The sequence below is a fragment of the Drosophila subpulchrella genome, chromosome 3L (genome assembly GCF_014743375.2).
Source record: "Drosophila subpulchrella strain 33 F10 #4 breed RU33 chromosome 3L, RU_Dsub_v1.1 Primary Assembly, whole genome shotgun sequence".
In the NCBI taxonomy this organism is placed as follows: domain Eukaryota; kingdom Metazoa; phylum Arthropoda; class Insecta; order Diptera; family Drosophilidae; genus Drosophila; species Drosophila subpulchrella.
In genome coordinates this window covers 2848853-2862489 of record NC_050612.1, presented here as the reverse complement: position 1 = coordinate 2862489, position 13637 = coordinate 2848853, and the positions used below count along the sequence as shown (strand labels likewise).

Genomic DNA, 13637 nt, shown 5'->3' with positions numbered 1-13637 from the left:
GCTTAAACTGTAGGTGCCACCGTTTTGGGCGGCTTGTGGGAGTTAGTGTGGTGTGACACCAACAGCGTTCACACGGACAAGCCGTTAGAGGGACATGGCTAGATCGACTTGGCTAAAGATCAATAATACGTTAATAATAAACCGTATGGGGTCGAAAACGCTTTCTTCTACCTGTTACAGACTTTTCGAAGAATATATCCTTTCACTGTTTTTACTAATAAGCACATAGTATAGACAAAGCCTATATTATCTTTGGTATACCTAATTAATGGATCTACATGTTGTCGTCAAAGAGATATTACCAAAAAAATTTGATGGTTTTACTTTTGTCGTTGAAGAAATATTAATTTATAGGCTCATTGCAAAACCAGAAAAAATGTAAGCACGTGCAGTTCGCTTGCTGATACTAACAGCTGTTAATTTAACATTGGACTGTATGTAATATTACTTTTTAATCTACAGAAAAATAGTGGCTCCAAATATAGAACAAATATGCTGGTTACTATGATAATAAACTATTTTCCCCAAAAAACCGTAAATTTCAGTCGAATTGGGGTGTGGGAGGTAAAACTTCCCTTTAGACTATATGTTTGTTGGGCAATATTGTATTTCTTTGACTCATTTAAAGATTACGTTCCCCCTCTGATTTTTAGGCACCCAAATCGACCCGCCCTAGTGAACATCAATTTAATAGTTTCACCGAATTTCCATCGATCTTTTAAAAAATACTTCAGTGTGAATAGGCTAGTCGGCTTTTGTCAACCATTTCAAATGTTTTAAATCACATATTTTTTCTAAATTTTTTAGTAAGAGCGTAAATACATTTCTTTACTATAAGTAAATGTGTTGCAGCAATGCTTCCAACCAAACATTTGGCCAATGACAAGTCGGAAGATAAGCTTCACTTCTTCAAAGATGTGACTCAGACCTTGAACCTAATCTATGGTGAGAGATCGGTCAGTGGCCTACGTACTATTTCGGAGGATCCAGAATCACTCGGGGGAAGTAGAAATAATATAAAATCCTGGGAGTCTAAAAAACGCGTTGATCACATCGTCTCCGGTCAGTACTTTACGAGCGTGTCTTCATCCGCTTCCTTTAATGTCAAAAAACGTTACGTTAAGCCGAAAGTGCCAAAAGCCCTCAATTCTAGGTCTATAGCCGAGAATGTTGTTCGAAAATTGATTGGCCACCAAGATCTCAACAACATCCTCCTATTTATTACTCCTATGTCTACGTCTGACCATCTCAAATGCTATAAGCTACACGCCTACTACCTAGACAACGAACGCCACCTTGAAGCAACTACCGTGACCTCCGAGGAGCTGGAGCTTATTGAACGCTATCACAGCACGGATAACTACTCGATTGTATATTGTACGTATCATATCGACTTGGCGGACGCTGCAAGGAATACCCCCATCAAGACAAAAATTTTTGAGACAGTTCGGAAACAATCTCAGTCTGCGAATCAGACCTTGTATCAGGACAATACTGTCAGCCTGTTTTACCGATGCGTCATCCCGAATCAAAAGTTAGTTTGCATGCGATCCCTTAAACAGTCCATGATACCAGTACAAATGCACCGTCATTTTCCAAGCATCGATAAAAGTTTAAAAACAAAGCATCTCTCCGATTTGAAGATGATGCATTCTAAAAGTAGATCTGACCCAAAGAAGCAGACCAAAAGATCCAAAAGTGCTTTTTCTAGGTATAGTCGTCGCGCAGTGCCTGACATCCGTAAAGCCAATGTCACCGCATTAAAGAAGACGAATGGATTGTCGTCATTTGTAAAAGCACCCCTTTTGTGTAAAAGCCTTCCCTACAAACACCCTCATAAGAAAAAGGTTAGGTGTGGACCTTTAGAACGAAGCGAGGAGGTGACTCTACCAAAAACAGTTCGAGTCTCAGCACTCACAAATCCTATAGTTATGATAGACGTACACAGAAGTGCCCATTGTTCGGAAGTCGTAAGAAATGACTCTCTAAATGAGGGCGTTAAGCGGAATCGAAATGAAGTACAAATGTTATGGGAGCCGAATGAACTACGGGACTCGGAAGGTCAAATTTCACTGCAACCTATGATGCCCAGCATCATATCTATTGAGTCGTTGATCCATAAGTCCTCGACTTCCTTCGCTCGTTTGGCAGGTCCTGCTTTGATGCCGACAAACTACTCACCCGACGCATGCCTTCAGCTGGAGCAGAAACTGCGCAACCTTAGCGTTAAGCAAGCATTCTCTAAGTTCGGGCGACTGGTCGAGCGAATCAACGAGCAAACTTGCCCACACCACGAGCATTTGCTAACGTTTTTCCAATTCGCTGAGATACTTGACTTCAAGATGTTTGTGAGACGCGAGTTCACATTCTTAGACTGCTTTTCGAACACGGAACCACGTTATCGGATTGAGTGCTACGTTTTCGATGATCGCAGAGACTATATAACATCATTGTCCCTACTCTGCCGTCAGTTTCACAAGTATGCCAAACTCCGTCCCAGAGCGACTTGCAACTTTAGGTTCCTCGACACTGCCTTCGAAATGACCCACATGCCTACAATGTTGACCGGCTGGCTGAAATCGGCTCTTAATGCAATTCACGCTCGACCGGTCTACAATCTTCTGGGAGAGCTATCCTACGAATGCATTCAGCCACCATCAACTCTGTTGGATCTCACCACTGATCTCAAATCGACCAAGAAATGAATTTTTGTAATTTTACAAAATTAATTATTTTTAATAAGATATCTAATACAATCATAAAACCGATAAAGCAGTGTGTTCAATTTCCGTCAGTCCCACAGCCCAAGCCATTAGACCTAAGATGGTGGAAACATTTAATATTCCGACTTAATACTTTATACATGTATATTTCTGATCAGGATCACTAGCGAGATGATCTATGTTTAAAAGAGCTAAAAGTTGGGTTTAAGCATGCAGATAAAAGGCCTCCTTGTGCAGCGCATGTTTGTTTTATCGTAGTGCCATGTTCATTCTCGACTAGAGCGTACTCCCTTGTTATACCCGTTACTCGTAGAGTAAAATGGTATATTAGATTCGGCGGAAAGTATATAACAGGTAGATGGGAGCATTTTCGACCCTATAAAGTAGATATATTTTTGATCAGGAACTCTAACCGAGTCGAACTAGCCATGTCCGTCCGTATGAACGCTGAGATTTCCAAAACTATATCAGCAAGGTGTCACGCCCACTGTAACGCCCATAACGCTAAAACCTGTCTAGCGCCTACAATTTGTAATATTTTCGTAATAGCAAGTTATACCAGTTGAATCTAGTAAAGGGGTATACTAGATTCGTCGGAAAGTATGTAACAGGCAGAAGAAAGCGTTTCCGACCCATAAAGTATGTATATTCTTGATCAGGATCACTAGCCGAGTCGATATAGCCATGCCCGTCTGTCCGTCTATCCATCCGTATAACCGCTGAGATCTCGGAAACTATTAAAGCTAGAAAGTTAGGATTTTGCATGCAGATTCAGATAGAGCGTTGATATTTAAGATTAAGATTCCTTTGCTTCGTACGCAGCGCAAGTTTGTCACGCTGATGAGTCACGCCCATTTCGCCCACAAGCCGCGGAAATTTGGCGCCGACAGTTTTGAAGCTAAAAACAAATTTAACTGAAATTAACCTTCCAAGAAGAGAAGCATGACGTCAGAGCCAGAAAAAAACAAATGTATTTATGCATAAGTGTGTGTAAATAGTTGCAGCCAGTCGTAAGTTTGGGAACGCATTCAAAAAAAAATGTTTCTAGGTTGCATTTTTTTTTTCACAAAACGACACTCATGAAAATTTTCCAAGGCAAATGTGCGTGCAAGGTGCAGTTCATTGCGGGGCCGTCTGGATGTGTTTCAATAAAGTGCATCCAGATACATACTCAAACGAAAATTTGGTAACGCATTCCGGTAAAAACTTCTATAACGCATTTTTTCTACGTAAAGCGAAACGTACGATCATTTTCCAAGGCAAATGTGCGTGCTAAGTGCATTGCATTGCGATGCTTTCAAGATGTGTTTAAATATGATGCATTCAGGTTCATTTTGCTGCGGTACCCAAAGGTTGCCAATGGTTTTTTTTACGATCTTTTTTTCGGGAGCATGCAAGACGGCGCGCGGTTTTTCTCGACAGTTTCATTTTTAATTCTGAAAAGCAAAGTTCGTGCCACGTGTTTTGAAAAATTTTGTTGCTGTCTACCACCAATATTACATCAATATTTTCACAGGTAAGTTAAGTGTAGATAATGTAGTTCACTATGAACACAATAGAGTAAAAACAATAAAATTGCAAGGCATATGTACATACAAGGAGAGTTCTAAAGTAAACAGGACTTTTTGAATCTAGCGCCCTCTAGTGGCGCCATCTATATGTCAACTGGTGCGTTAGAATCTGCTATCGTTTATCGACTTCCAGTACAAATTTCATGACATTTCATCTATTGGAAGTGAGGTTATTGCGTTTTAAGTGTCAGTTTGTTTTTGTCATCGGTGCGAAAATGAGCTTCGAACAAAGAGCCAACAATAAATTTTGTTTTAAAATTGGTAAAATTTTTACCGAAACGTTTCAATTGATGAAACAAGTTTATGGCGATGATTGCCTATCCCGTAGCAGAGTGCACGAGTGGTTTCAACGTTTTCAAAGTGGTCTTGAGGACATAAATGACGATGAACATGTGGGCCAACAAAAATCCGTGATCACCGAAAATTCCAACGAAACTGTGCGTGAATTCATAAAAAATCAGCCGAAATCATCATTGAAATTCATGGAAATGGAATTGAACATCTCCAAAACATCGATTTATCGCATTTTGACCGAACATTTGGGCTTACAAAAGGTGTGTGCACGGTTTGTTCCGCACCAATTGACTGACGTCCAAAAATTGCTCAGAATTCAACATTCGAAGGACATCATTAAAGAGGCAAAAAGAGACCCGAACTTCCTTTACAAGATTGTGACTGGTGACGAAACGTGGTGTTTTCAATATGAACCCGGAACGAAACGCCAGAGTGCTGAATGGAAGGCGCCGGACGAGCCGAAACCCAAAAAATCGCGCCTGGAGAAGTCTAAAGTGAAGACAATGCTGATTTGTTTTTATGATTCCAAGGGTATTGTCCACAAAGAATTTGTTCCACCCGGCCAAAACGTTAATGCGGTATTCTACCTTGGAGTTTTAAAGCGTTTGGTGCGCCGTATTCGACGTGTTCGGCCCGAATATCGCGAAGATGGAAGTTGGCGTTTGTTGCACGATAATGCGCCGTCTCATCGATCGACGCTTGTGTCCGACTATTTGACCAAAAATCACATTTTAACAAGGGCTTGCACCGGCATACTGGCGGCCATACCGGGCAACGAGCTAAAACACTCGTTCGACATGCTTTTGGACCGTGCAAAACGCTGTATTAAAGCAGAAGGAGACTATTTTGAATAAAATAAATTGATTTTGCCAAAAAAACTATTTGTTCTGTCTTTTTTTTAAAAGTCCTGTTTACTTTGGAACTCACCTTGTGTGTACAATTATACATATGTACATTGAACATACAAACTAAAAACAAATTAATTATATAAAATAATAATTATTTGTATGCAAATTGTACATACAACAGTGTAATTGTGTGAAAAAAAAATAGTATATTTGTAATATATATATAAATGTATATAAATATACAGTTGCGGCAACAAAAATAGCACCAATGTGTAGGCAATTCATTGTGCTACAAAATGGTCATTTTTTGCCACATTTTTGTTTTGTTTGTAAGGGTAAGTACTAGTGCTATTTTTGTTGCCGCAGCTGTATAATATTACATTTTCTTTATATATTACAGAATCGCAAAAAAGGGATGGGCACACACTGGACTGCGTAAAATGTGAAAGTACAACAAGGAAGAACGCTATAGTCGAGTACCTCGACTATCAGATACCCGTTACTCAGCTAAAGGGACCAAAGGAAAATGGAGATATGCAAGCAGCAAATGCGCCACCTACCGGCGGTAGACAGATTTAAGCGTTGTGGGCGTTAGAGTGGGCGTGGCAAAGTTTTTTTTAAATCAATCGATAGGTATTGACGAGACCAATACATTTCAGTTTAAATTTTTTATCTACCATGAAAATTGTGGGCGCCACAGACTTGGGCGGTTTGTGGGCGTTGGAGTGGGCGTGGCATATTCGCGTAATAAACTTGCGCTGCGCTCAAGCCTACGGAATCTAAATCTGAAATCTCGTTTCTCTATCTTTGATATTTTCCGAGATATCCGCGTTCATATTTACGATTTTTTGAAGTTTGTGGGCGGTTTGTGGGCGTTAAAGTGGGCGTGGCAAACTTTTTTTAGGTCAGTCGGTAGGTATTGATGAGAACAATACATTTCAGTTAAAATTTTTGTTCTAGCATCAAAACTGTAGGAGCCACAGTTTTGGGCGGTTTGTGGGCGTTAGAGTGGGCGTGGCACTCTTTTGAAACAAACTTGCGCTGCGCAGGAATCTCAGGAATCTGCATGCCTAATCCCAGTATTGTAACTCTTATAGTTTCCAAGATCTCAGCGTTCATACGGACAGACGGACAGACGGACAGACGGACAGACGGACAGACGGACAGACGGACAGACGGACAGACGGACAGACGGACAGACGGACATGGCTAGATCGACTCGGCTAGTGATCCTGATCAAGAATATATATACTTTATGGGGTCGGAAACGCTTCCTTCTGCCTGTTACATACTTTCCGACGAATCTAGTATACCCTTTTACTCTACGAGTAACGGGTATAAAAATAAGAAGCAATTAATTGCAAGCATTTTCTATCGCGGAAGGCACTATTAAGTGACTTCTAGAAGATGATGCGATATCGCGGAAGTGACTCCCGTCGGGAAGAAATGTGCCACTTCAGCGACACATTTCGGAGTCACTTCCAGAAGTGACTTCGGCGACACTTCCAGAAGTGTCGCCGAAGTGGCACATTTCTTCCCGACGGGAGTCACTTCCGCGATATCGCATCATCTTCTAGAAGTCACTTAATAGTGCCTTCCGCGATAGAAAATGCGATATCGCCGAAGTCACTTCTGGAAGTGTCGCCGAAGTGACTCCGAGAAGTGTCGCCGAAGTGGCACATTTCTTCCCGACGGGAGTCACTTCCGCGATCCGAATGCGATATCGCCGAAGTAACTTCTGGAAGTGTCGCCGAAGTCGCTCCTAGAAGTGTCGCCGAAGTGGCACATTTCTTCCCGACGGGAGTCACTTCTGCGATCCGAATGCGATATCGCCGAAGTAACTTCTGAAAGTGTCGCCGTAGTCACTTATGGAAGTCACTCAAAAGTGACTTTACATATGCTTGTAGAAGATACCTAGAAGAGTCTTTCCCAATTAGAAAATCTTGAATAAAAACATATTTTTTTACTTTTAATATTTTGCATTTATTTTTTGTATACGTGCTTTGTCCGCTTGTATACACGGTCCCTGGCATGTAGGAAATTTTGCTGAACACTGTTCTAAAAGAAACAGAAACCAAAATTGTTTTTTGTTCACTCTTAGTAAAAATAAACTAGAAGACATTACCGTTTACAATGCTGGGTTTCTCCGCAGTTACACACCAAGTAATGTCCACAGCTAGCTTGTCCGTAAAAAGATTTAAATAATCGTACATCTCACGATAAGCACGTAATTTCGCACGCTTTGTTGGGGGGACATTTAAATATGTTAAGCAATTAAAAACAATTGGAAAAAAACAAAGCTAAATTTTTAAAACGCACAAATTTGGTACAAAACCGCACTGTCCACAGACAAATCACGCAACGAAATGACGCTCAGGCGAAAAATAACGGCGTGGGTCAAAAGGAAGACCCAAAAAATTTTTTAAAAAAAAGGGGTAACGGAAAATTACCGCGAATTCTTTTTATCGCGTGTTTTACCCACTACTATCGTCTTTCTATCGCGCAGAAGTGTTTCAGAAGTTACTTCATCGTGATCCCCGACCCTTTTTGTTTTTGTAAAATCTGTACTATCGCCTTTCTATCGCGCAGAAGTGTCTCAGAAGTTACTTCTTCACGATCCCGACCCTTTTTGTTTTTGTAAAAAGTGTACTATCGTCTTTCTATCGTCCAGAAGTGACTCAGAAGTTACTTCTTCGCGATACATGTATATTTTGTTTTTGTAAAATCTATACTATCGCCTTTCTATCGCGCAGAAGTGTCTCAGAAGTTACTTCTTCTCCATCCCGACCCTTTTTGTTTTTGTAAAATGTGTACTATCGTCTTTCTATCGTCCAGAAGTGACTTGGAAGTTACTTTTTCGAGATACATGTATATTTTGTTTTTGTAAAATGTGTTCTATCGTGTTTCTATCGCGCAGAAGTTACTAAAAAGTGACTTCTGGACGACAGGCGATAGAAATATTGCCCTTTTGCTTGCAGACAAGCAGCAAAATCCCGTACCCCTGCAAGCAAAAGGGCGATATTTCTATCGCCTGTCGTCCAGAAGTCACTTCTTAGTAACTTCTGCGCGATAGAAACGCGATAGAACACATTTTACAAAAACAAAATATACATGTATCGCGTAGAAGTAACTTCCAAGTCACTTCTGGACGATAGAAAGGCGATAGTACACATTTTACAAAAACAAAAAGGGTCGGGATCGCGAAGAAGTAACTTCTGAGACACTTCTGCGCGATAGAAAGGCGATCGTACAGATTTTACAAAAACAAAATATACATGTATCGCGAAGAAGTAACTTCTGAGTCACTGCTGGACGATAGAAAGACGATAGTAAACATTTTACAAAAGCAAAATTAGTGGAAAAAACACGAGATAAAAAGAGGTCGCGGTTATTTTCCGTTACCCCTTTTTTTCTGAAAATTTTTTGGCTCTTCCTTTTAACCCTCGCCGTTATTTTTCGCCCGAGCGTCATTTCGTTGCGTGATTTGTCTGTGGACAGTGCGGTTTTGTATCAAATTTGTGCGTTTTAAAAATATAGCTTTGTTTTTTTCTAAATGTTTTTAATTGCTTAACATATTTAAATGTACTCCCAACAAAGCGTTCGAAATTACGTGCTTATCGTGAGATGTACGATTATTTAAACCTTTTTACGGACAAGCTAGCTGTGGACATTACTTGGTGTGTAACTGCGGAGAAACCCAGCATCCAACGATTCTCAACATATTTCATTGTAAAAGGTAATGTATTTTACTTTATTTTTACTTTGACTGAACAAAAAACAATTTTTTTTCTGTTTCTTTTAGAAATGGTTATTAATAAATTTCTTATGTCGACGGAGCTGGACCTAAACAACAGTGTTCAGCATAATTTCCTACAAGCCAAGGACCGTGTATACAAGCGGAAAACACGTATACAAAAAATAAATGCAAAATATTAAAAGTAAAAAAAATATGTTTTTATTCAAGATTTTCCAATAGGGAAAGACTCTTCTAGGTATCTTCTACAAGCATATGTAAAGTCACTTCTGAGTGACTTCCAGAAGTTACTTCGGCGATATCGCATTCGGATCGCGGAAGTGACTCCCGTCGGGAAGAAATGTGCCACTTCGGCGACACTTCTAGGAGTGACTTCGGCGACACTTCCAGAAGTTACTTCGGCGATATCGCATTCGGATCGCGGAAGTGACTCCCGTCGGGAAGAAATGTGCCACTTCGGCGACACTTCTAGAAGTGACTTCGGCGACACTTCCAGAAGTAACGCAGAAGTCAGAAGTCTCGAAGTCACGAGAAGTGTCGCCGAAGTGGCACATTTCTTCCCGACGGGAGTCACTTCCGCGATCCGAATGCGATATCGCGGACGATCGTTTTCATCTTCTAGAAGTCACTTAATAGTGCCTTCCGCGATAGAAAATGCTTGCAGGGACAGTGCATTTGCATTTGCATTTGCATTACCCCTCTCTATTCTGACCTGCTGTGCATTCATATTAGCGTAAAAGAAAGAGACGGAAGATAGTTTACCCAGTGTTGAAAAGCACTAGAAGGCAGTGAAAGGACCGAAAATGTGTGCACGTAACAGCGCAGTAAATCTTTCTGTTTTCCCATTAGTCTACGACTAAAGCCTAGAACTCAGATCGACTAAGAGTTTCACTAATCGAAAAATCTTATTCTTTGTAGTGTGACCGAAGTTTTCAAAGTTCACCCGCAATGCATGTAGCATGGTCTTACTGCCAAGCAGCTGGGTTCGTTGCCAAACGGAAATCAAATCAATTGGAGAAATTTAAAAAGGAAAAGTCTGCTGGTACACAAAGAATTAAAAAAAAAATAAATGGAATGTTCAACGAATGTTTTTATTTATGTAAATTAGTAGTTTAAAGCTTCCTTCGGATGATTCGCCATCTTTCCCGCTCCACAGCAGTCCAGCTCCGAGTCCCAAAAGGCATATTGGACCTTGAGGAAGTTGGAGCCGGATTGGGAACGGAGTTGATCCGCTGATGCTGCAGGAAGTCGCCCAGCATCCTGGCAGTGGCTGGCTATGGCTTCTCCAACTGTTGCTTAGCGGGCGTCCTATTTTCCTCCTCCCTATATAAGCCAGCGGGTCCTCAAGCTCCGCTTAAGCTGACCAAGTAGCAGGTGGTGGTGGTGTCCGGAGTCCTAATGAAGGGGTCGTCGGATATCGTATTACTGGTGGTTCTGCTAAAAAGATACTTTTATTAGTACAACGTAACCAAATTCTTTTCGCCAGGTCTTACTTTATTTACGAGGACACGCCCGGGACTGCACTGACCTCCTTTAGCCGTTTTGGGTGTTTTTCTTCCATTTTTAATTTTTAAATTCCCCACCGCTTCTGCACGAACACCGCCAAAGATTAAATTTCTTATTCTTTGGGCCGCGGCTAAAGGCGTTCATCGAAAATTACATCTCGAAATCTGGTATCTTTTCTGGTATTTCCTTAGCTCATCTGAGTACCGCGCTGAAAAACAGACCCGACTAAAAGCTTTAGCCGCCTGTTTGCCTCTCGCTTACTCCTATGGTTAGCTCGCGGTTTTCGTCGATGTGAGTACTAGGCTTTATTCTTTGGGCCGCGGCTAACGGCGTTTATCGAAATTCACTCGCAAAATCTGGTATTTTTTCTGGTATTTCCTTAGCTCATCTGAGTACCGCACTGAAAAACAAACCCGAAGAAAAGCATTTGCCTCTCGCTCACTCCTATGGTTAGCTCGCGGTTTTCGTCGATGTGTGTACTAGGCTTAACTTTCGTCTGGCGAGACCCGTGTGCCTAATGCGTTTTTGCGTATCTTCGAAGCGTATTCCCATTTTCTATTTAAAAGCTATTTATACCCGTTACGGGTATCTGATAGTCGAGACATTCGACTATAGCGTTCTCTCTTGGTTTAATTTATAATAATTTTGTATATTGTTTTATCTTTAGATACCACTATCAGTAGACAAGAAAGTCTATCAGTTGAGCTACCGTGTCCCGTTAATGTAGATAAGTGCGGAAAACTCCATTCACTTAATTGGTTTAAAGGCGATGATCGAATTGCTGCAATGCTCCTTGGAGAAAGTAATGTAACCAGTGTTGATAAGGAATTTGACAAAAGGTAAGAGTATAAAATCGAGTTAACTTAATTAAATTTGTTTATTTTTATAGGGTAACTGTTAAGCAAAACCCATACAGTCTAGTTATACAGGACTTAAAAATAGCCGATGAAGATATTTATCTATGTGATACTACATTTTTTATACCAGAAGAAACGTGTGATAACTTCAATGGATATCGAATCGAATTGAGAGTCTTAGGTAAATGTAGCAAATGTTTATTAAAATCAATGGTTTATTGCATGCCAAATTTGCTTCTTGTGTTATATTAATTTTCCCTTTATGATTATCGAATTTGTTTTAGCTTGTAAGCTACCTTTAGTACTCACCCATCTTGAACAACCTATAAAATAAAAATCTACGTATTACGATATTAATTTTATCCAAATCTAGTCTGATCGAGTAATTAAAGAAGGTACGGCAAGTCAAAGTTTATACACCCTTGCAGCTTAAAACTCGTCAACTAAATCATACGTGTAATACGGAAACCGTATGTTCGGAAGATTCTTATATAAATGTTCCAAAAGTTCCTTTGTATATGATATGGTCGTCCGATTTTTTATACAAAATCCCAAGTTCTGAAAACAATGCTATATTCTTAAACGATAAAAAGGAAATTATGAAAAACAATAAAGCCATCGTTTTTATACCCTTGCAGAGGGTGTAATGATTTCCGACCCAATAAATTACATATATTCATAATCAGCATCACTAGACGAGTCGATCTAGCCATGTCCGCCCGTCCGTCTATCCACTTCTACGCAAACTAGCCTTTCAGTTTTAAAGCTATCGGGATAAAACCTCTAATAGGAATGACCATAATATATTTGTAAAAAAAATACATATTAACTTCTATTCTTAGGAATATTTTTCTTTTAATACTTCAGAATTTTGGATAAATTTTGTTTAAAAATTGGACGACTTAATCATATAGCTGCCATAGGAACGATCTGATAATTAAGGTCAAAATAATACAAAGAAATCTATATTTCGTTTTTGTTTTCTAAGAATCGGAAAGCTCTGTATATACAATGCAGGAATGACCTGCAAGGGTATAGAAACTTCGGCTTGCCAAAGTTATCTTCCTTTCTTGTTTTTCGTATTATTTTCCCATTCATTTACTGAGTGTTCCTAGTCGTCCAATTAAAAAGCGTTCTAATTCGTGGTTTTGAAATCGCAAAAGGAACTCTACCTCACAGTAGAAGAAATCGGGATTAAAAACAGTGAAGCTAAAATTTGTTGTCATTTTTCCGATCATTCCTAAGGAAGCTGTAGGATATAATTTTCGAATCGCTTTGTCCCGACTTATAATAGAAAGAAGACTTTTGGGAAAGTTTCATCCCGATAGCCTTAAAGCTGATAAACAAGTCTAAGTAGAAGAGGACAGATGGACAAGGCTAGATCTTCAATGGAAATGGCTGCTTCACTGCAAACTAATTTTTAGACCTGTTACTCGTAGAGTAAAAGGTATATATATTCTTGATCAGAATCACTAGCCGAGTAGATCTAGCCATTTCCGTATGTTCGTCTGTCCGTATGAACGCTGGGATCTCAGAAACTTGTTTCAGCAGGGTGCAACGCCCACCTTAACGCCCACAAACCGCTCACAAACTTCAAAAAATCGTATATATGAACGCAAGTATCTCGGAAGCTATCAAAGAAAAAAATAAAGATTTCAGATTTAGATTCCGTAGCCTTGTACGCAGCGCTAGTTTGTTACGCGAATATTCAACCCCCACTCTAACGCCCACAAAGCGCCCAAGCCTGTGGCTCCCATAATTTTCATACTAGAAAAAAAATTTTAACTAAAGTGTAATTGTCTCGTCAAAACATATCGATTGATCCAAAAAAAGTATGTACGCCCACTATAACGCCCACAAGCCGCCCAAAACAGTGGCTCCTACAGTTTTGATGCTAGAATAAAAATTTAAACTGAATTGTATTGTTCTCATCAACATCGATTGACATAAAAGTTTGCCGCCCACATAACCATATATTGAGATAGCGAGTAGGTGGCGCAATACAATCTCGCTTTGCTGCTTGCATATCTCCATTTTCCTTTTGTCCCTTTAGCTGAGGAACGGGTATCTGATAGTCGAGGTAA

At 40.0% G+C, this 13637-nt stretch overlaps 1 protein-coding gene across 26 annotated transcripts in view; it reads left to right on the top strand.

Annotated features, from left to right (window-relative positions):
• LOC119552963 (B-cell receptor CD22) overlaps positions 1-13637 on the top strand; it is a 153556-nt gene that overhangs the window by 27065 nt on the left and 112854 nt on the right. For all 26 annotated transcript variants that reach the window (XR_005219747.1, XR_005219749.1, XR_005219746.1 and 23 more), the window contains 2 exons: positions 11364-11535; positions 11586-11734. Coding sequence is in view for 22 of the 26 variants with exons in the window: in XM_037862958.1 (XP_037718886.1) it covers positions 11364-11535; positions 11586-11734 (321 nt within the window). In the remaining 4 variants the exon portion in view is untranslated. The remainder of the gene's footprint in view (positions 1-11363; positions 11536-11585; positions 11735-13637) is intronic.